We start from the raw sequence: 7,136 nt of genomic DNA on the forward strand, positions 1-7,136 counted from the left end.
CCTAGATCAGCCAGTCAAGCAAATCTGCTGACGAAGCCTCCTTTTACACACAATGTCCCACTGATGTCATAAAGTGTGATTATTTCTCCTCTTGAACCAGATCGCCTTTAGACCAGCCGTTTCAAAGTTTGAATCCGTTTTAAAGAGGAATGTTTAAAAAGTTCACCGCCTCACGAACGTCCTGGTTGTTCATGTGCGAGTCTTATCTCCCTCGGTCTTTGTCCACATCGCTAAGCTCGCGGTTCATGGAGTTCGTGGAGTCCTCTCTCGACACATTACTCTCGTCTTCTACAAACAGGTCGAAATAATAAATTGCGAGGATATAACACAAGATTTGTTGGGTTTTTTTTTTTAATTGGGAAAATGTCAGCAAGCGACACTTTAAGAGTTATATACGAGAGCAAGGGCACTCGTTCCCACATTTCCTCCACGTCTTCAAGCCCCAGAGAGACAACTAGGAGTCCAGAAATAATGGAGACAGGAGAAAGATGAATGTGACGAGGAAACATCAAGGACGCAAAAAAAAAAAAAAAATCCACAAAGGGTGGAGGAAAAAGAAAGAGGCAGCAAATGAAAATGGAAGCTGGCTGACTAATAAGAGGCAGGGCGACCCAGACCTTGCCCTCTGATTCATGGCATGATCCGTCTGACGCTTAGACACACACACACACACACACACACACACACGCATGCACTCAACCAAGCTGATTTTTTTTGACAATGCCTCTTTTTTCCTCCTCTCCTACACAAACACAGGCATGTATTATGTTGTATCTGAGGTAACGAAGGTAACCCGGAATCCCCTGCGATATAAACACAAAGACAAACACACACACAGAGCTCGGTGTCAGGTCGCTCTGCCCTTGGTGCTCGGTGACTCTTTATGTCAGTTAATGACAAGCAAAGCTTTTATCACATGGATGACAAAAGAATCTGTCTCCACTGCTCTCTCGCTCGCTCTCTCTCTCTCTCTCTCACACACACACACACACACACACACACACACACACACGCACGCACGCACACACACACACACACACACGAGTGTGTGCTTCATTGTGGCTACATACAAATCCGCCACACGTTCTTTCAAGTCCCAACGTCAGCCTTTGTACCTGTATTACAGGAAACGGGGCTGATGTTGACAGATGTGGCAAAGAACTTGTGAGCTTTCTTGTGAACATAAGGCAAACAAATGACTCAAATATGCAAAAAGTACAAGATTAAAATAAACCATACTTCATATTTTCCTTTCTTCCTCGCACATTTAGTGCAGCTTAGCTCTGCTAATGAGCAAGCGCAGAGCAGAGGATTATTACAGCAAGAGTTTTAGACGAGACGACTGAGACGTCGCTCCTTCCTGCTGAGTTCATGACCAACAAGGATTAATCAAACCTCCACTCCGGCTTATCATATGGATGGGATTAACCTGCACTGTGGATCATACACACATGGGATCAGCTCGGGGCAACGTGAAACCACATGCTGGCGCAGAAGTGACTCCATTCTGTCCATTCCTGCTGCTTCTTGGTTAAAAAAACAAAGAAATGGCCTCTGTTGCCACACCGACATATCACTAACGATGTTATCATCTGGCTTTCAGTAAGCAAGGCCCTGCCGTCTTGCTGCGTTTGTGGTCCTGCGTGCATAAAAGATGAGCTGGGCTGTGTTTCCAAGGAACAGTATCAGGAGTTCACACACACACACACAACGGCAAAACAAAGAAAGTCTTTTTCTGTGAAAACTCTCAAACTGTTCTGCACTGACAGCCTGAAATGAAGATCAAATGTATTCATTTATTCTCAGCACATGCATAATTACATACACTATAAATACCTTTTTGAACCCAAGAAATCTTCTTGTGAGAAATCTATTTAATTCAATTTATTTATATAGCGCCGAGTCACAACAGAGGTCGTCTCATGGCGCCGAACAAAAACATTCACACACGTGTAAAGGCCAACTAGCAAAGTTCTCCATCTGAGGAAGCAGCAGATTGTGTTGAATCTTCAATTCGTCACAGTCTCCCATCCTGAGCGAGCACAAAGGCGACAGTGGAAAGGAAAAACTCCCTTCGAACAGGAAGAAACCTCCAGCAGAACCAGGCTCAGGACGAGCGGCCGTCTGCTTCAACCAGCTGGGGTTTGAGAGGAACAGGAAGGAGAAATCTAAACGAGCTAAACCTCAAATTCTACAAAAACAGGGTTTTCTGTCAAACGTGTCATGTGACTCAGGAGGAAAAATGCGTCAGCTGATGATACATGTAAGTCGTCACGCTACCATTCACAAACAGTCCAACCTGTTTGAGGCTTGGAAACAGAAAGCACTGTATCAGATTTTCATAGTTGGATGCCATTAGGTACCAGGAAAAAGGCAAATGAATCACGAGCTCTATAGATTTATATAATTCAAATGAACAAAGTAAACAACAACATGTCTCCTCTGAATCATTATTGGGAAACCTTGTCTGTTAGCAGAACGTCTAAAGAACCACTGGATGGATTCTAATGAAACGTTCAGGAAATAATCAGGAGCTGAATATCCACAAGTGGCGAACTTTCAGAGCCAATCAGATTCAAGGAGGCTACCAAGGTCAAGTGACCTGTGAAAACACAAACATGGCTATGATTCTGTCCATTTTGAAGATACTGATTTAAGACCTGGCATGGTTGTAGCTAAGGATCATTCCAAACACATTGTGCAAGTGAAACTCACTGCACAACTCCTTTAACCTCTTTGCAATGACTGTTAGGGTCGACCTTGTTCATCTGTTAGCAACATTTCTCGTGAACCACTTGATTTTAAGAAAACTTTCCGGAAGTTACCACTGGTTGTAGTTCTTCTGATGTAAACCAATTCAAGATGGCCACCACCAGGGCTTAATTTTTAAACCGATCGATGCTGGAACGCAAAGAGCACCGTCCCTGCTCGTTGTTGTCCGACTCCACATGTGAAACCTCCAGGCGCCTCCTCCGTCTGTCCCACAGCTGCCTGTGAGCTCCTGCACGCGTACGACTGCCTGGTTAGCTCAGCACTCCCCCCCCCTCTCTTTTAGGAGCAGAGATTTTTTTAAGGGTACAAGCAGAAATGCTACTTGAAGGGACAGCTCATATGCTCGTAAGTGGCTGTTGTGTTTAAAACGAGTGTTTATGTAATTATTTTCAGTTTACATATCCAATAAGTTTTATTCATTCAAGGCCGTTACATTTGTTCTTAACTTTATTATTAGTAAGCCTGAGCATTACCGGATTCATGAAAACAGTTAACGGAACGCACCCTGTCAAAATAAGAGTTCCCGGATCCAGTTCCGGCAGGATCCGGCTCAAATTAAGCCCTGCCCACCGCAGTCAATTCATATGAGCCAACAAAAATAGCCATAATTCAGTTAATTTTACAAATATGGAGCTAAAATCTGATGTGGTAGTAGCTGAGAGTCACATCTCGCAATATCACCGATATCTTCTTATTTATGAGATTTGGCGAAAACATTAACGACTGTCATTTTTTTTAACATAAGGTAATTTAATCTGAAGATCTGGCGTGTGCTATACAGTTCTTCAACGAGCGCTGGATCTTTGTTTGAATCTATAAACGGACCCAGTTTGTTGGACGGTGACAAACTTTGTGGACACGTCTTAGTTTCAGCCGAGCGAGACACATGGTCCTGTCAGATTGTGTCAAAGTGTCACACGCTCAGAAAGCCTCCAGAAAATCTGGGTTGGCTCCACCAGGTGCATATCCTGTCTGTGAAGCAACGAGCGCTTTGCATTTGGGTTTCAGCTCACGAGCACGCGCGGGTCTGCTGCGTGCACAGGACAACGTGTGGGGACTTTAAAGAGACAGCTGCTTAAAAGACGTCCCATCTGACGGAGAATACACCGTCACAACGCGTTACACTGATTTTAGATATTGTCGTGGATCACGGAGGTCGAATCTGGTTAAAGGTCGTATGAGTGAGTGGTATGAACAGGACGACGCAGAGAATTCATTAATAATGAATCTAGGCGTGTTAAGAATAAGGTCATAAAAGTTTGGGTGAGCGTCCCCATTGTGTGCGAGTGCATGCGGCAGTTTCACAGGAAACACATACATTATGTCGCCCAGCTGGGGTTTGCCAAGCGCCTGCATTAGAGTGTGTGTGTGTGTGTGTCTACTGGGTGTGAGAGAATAAAAGGGAGGTTTATCTCTTGCTCCTAAAAGTGCGTGTGAGCACTGCAAGCCACTTAGCTTCCCTACGCAGCCTTTTCATGCGAGCGTTCGCACGCCAAACTGTGTGTGTAAACGTACACTGCACGAGGAGAGAAGCTGCCAAGTGCGTCTGTGTCACTGACAGCACAGTGCATCCGAGTGGGGGGAGGGGGGTCAGGGAAGTTCACGGCTTTCTGTCATGAGGGCTGTAAAGTCTCCTTTCTGATGGGAGGCCCCTCAGCTAATCAGAGGGCTCGGTTTGGAAGCAGGAAACGGATCGCAGACGTCAGCTAGGAGAAGGGTGAACATTAACGAGGAGGCCAAACAGACCGGCGCAAACTTTACCCCCCCCCCCCCCCCCCCCGAGAGGAACTCAGGTTTGTTGCGTGTGCAGCGAACAGCTGCGGAGGTGATGCTCTCAGTTCATCAGTGGTGGTGAAACCAAAGAGGAAACTCAGGCTGAGGTTTACTGTTTCCAACACACAAAACCAGAAGCAGTCGATGGTTCGCATGCAGCCCGTCGGCTCGCATGCAGCCCGTCGGCTCGCATGCAGCCCGTCAGCTCGCATGCAGCCCGTCGGCTCGCCGCGCTGCGTTTACTGCAAATTAATTGTTGTTTGTGCCGGACTCGTTCGGCTGTGACGTCAAGTTGGTGTTTTTAAAAAATAGTTCAGTGAAATAAAATCCAGATTAAACTCGTTTAAAATGCTCTGAAGGAATGCGAGGCCGTTCGTGCCTGTTTTAAACTACGATGACTGCAAAAACAGAAATAACTCCGTTATGGCTGTTTCAGCCGAACCCGGAATATAATGTTCAAATCAGATCGAGCATGATTTGTTAGGATCCATGGTACGTGTTAAATCGGCCCCGACTTCCTTAATTTTGGGAAATCGGCCGATACTTACATGAGAAACCGATTTTACCAATTTTTTTTTTTATTTTTAGTTTTAACAACAATTGTCTGAACTGCATTTATATTTCAGAGCACTACCTCATGGCCAGTTAAAACAAGTTTGTATTGTTTCTAGAATATTGTTCAAGGTATGTTTCTCAATAAAATAATATTGGAAAATTGAAGGTGCATTGTGACCTTATAACACCCAACAGTGTTGATTATAAAACAAAATCAGAATCGTCAGACTTTTCAGAAATCTGTGATCGGCCAGCAAACTGCAATCGTTGCACCCCTAGTTTTAAACAAAGATGTGCAATGTGTAGAGCTCATACTACGTGTTAGCGATGAGCTACTACCATCCCAAATTTGAGCTGGGCATTTTAAAAGCTGACCAAGTTAAAGATATTTGTGTGCAGGCTAAAGGTTGATGAGCTGTGGTGACCATTTTTAACTGGGATGACTGCAGTTGTTAAGTAACAGTAGGTGTGCATCCTCTTGTATCAATCCTCCTATTGTGAAGAGTGAAAGGGCAATCTGCATGTGCATCCAGCTCATCTCAGCTTTATAACTCGAACCCCTCACTCTCTGTTCTTTGAAGTGAGAAAGCTTCTCGGATGAGAAACGAAACGTGTTCTGTTACAAGTCCAGTTGTTTTTGTCTTGGACTTGTTTTGAATTTACCAAGTTCTGGATGACTGAGAATCTTCACCAGCACATCCAATTACATTTTTCTCAGAGTTCCTTTGCAAATTCACCAGTGGCACTTAAGATATTTTGCTAACAGACTGACAAGCTAACCTGCAGGCACCATTGCCTGCAGGTTGGGCAGGTTTAGGTTGCATTGCGGGTACTTACTGATATTTGAGACTGACGTGTTCATTGTCAGGATTGCAGAAGAGCCTCTCCAGCTGCTCCTGGGAGTCGTCTGCTATGCTCTGCCACGTCTGAGAGCTGCTCCTGCGGATCTGCCAGTGGTAGGGCAAGACGGTGTGGTGGTGGGCGCAGTCGTTGCCATAAACACACCGCCCCTGCAGGAAGTCCACACAAATGTCTATGGAGTCTGACTGGTGCGTGTGGTACTGGAGCTGTGTGAGCAGCTCGAACACCAGGTCCAGGGAGGCTTCTTCACTTTTATTCTCAAACAGGACCTCTTTGTCTGGCTGCAGCAGGAGGGGGTCCTGTGTGGCTGAGTAGTCCTTTGCCGGGACACCTTTAGCCCCAGAGGTTAGGAGGTCTTTGCTTTTAATGGCCCCCTCTTGGGGAGCCTGCAGGGGTGTAGCTATGGGAGGTAGATCCCTGTCAGGGGGGGTGATTGTGTCTCCACTCCCCGCCGCCCTGAGGTCGCCTTTCACCTGAAAGCAGTCCGGACTGGAGACGCTGATCTTGGGTCGCTCCCCTCGCCGCTCCGTCTCCTCCAGCTCCGCAGTAGTATCGGCTATTTCCGCATCGCTGTCCCGGCTAATCAGAGCCTGAACCCCGGCCGCAGCCGAGGCCTCCCCCGCAGCCCCCCGGTCTTTGAGGCACACCTGCCCCACGCAGCTCTGCTTCACCACGGCCGCGGCGCACAGAGTGCCCGGCGTCCGGCCGGGCTGGTGGTTCCGCGAAACAAACACTCCATCCCTGGACACCAGGTCCGACTTCACCAAAGAGGCCAGGATCGGATCCAGATAGAGGCATTTTGCGTCAAGCTTCCTCTGCTTCTTCTTGAAATAAGGTTTCACCACGGGGATCTTGTCTGGAAGCCCCACGATGGAGCGCTCCGCGAAGTCCTCCCCGTCGTCCATGTTGAGGCTCACATCCACGGGGAACCCGGTCTGGACGCGGTCTGCAGGTTTCTGGAGAAGGTGCAAAGTTTTATCCATGCTAGAGCCCGACAGTCCTGGGAGAAAGAGAAAGACAGTGAGGTAGTCAGCTTTAATCCTCTAATCTCAGTTTCCAAGGTGAAGTCATCAAGCAGTGATTAAGAGGTGAGACCCGGTGCCATACAGTAACCAGTAAACACTCTCTGCCATACAGTAACCAGTAAACACTCTCTGCCATACAGTAACCAGTAA

At 46.8% G+C, this 7,136-nt stretch overlaps 1 protein-coding gene across 1 annotated transcript in view; it reads right to left on the reverse strand.

The window, feature by feature from the left end:
* LOC119411124 (TCDD-inducible poly(ADP-ribose) polymerase) overlaps positions 1-6,944 on the reverse strand; it is a 30,315-nt gene extending 23,371 nt beyond the window's left edge. The window contains exon 1 of the mRNA XM_037678052.1: positions 5,938-6,944. Coding sequence (XP_037533980.1) covers positions 5,938-6,944 — 1,007 coding nt within the window. The remainder of the gene's footprint in view (positions 1-5,937) is intronic.
* Positions 6,945-7,136: the final 192 nt, after the last annotated feature.

This window comes from Nematolebias whitei, chromosome 6 (genome assembly GCF_014905685.2).
Source record: "Nematolebias whitei isolate Nwh7 chromosome 6, NemWhi1, whole genome shotgun sequence".
Lineage (NCBI taxonomy): Eukaryota > Metazoa > Chordata > Actinopteri > Cyprinodontiformes > Rivulidae > Nematolebias > Nematolebias whitei.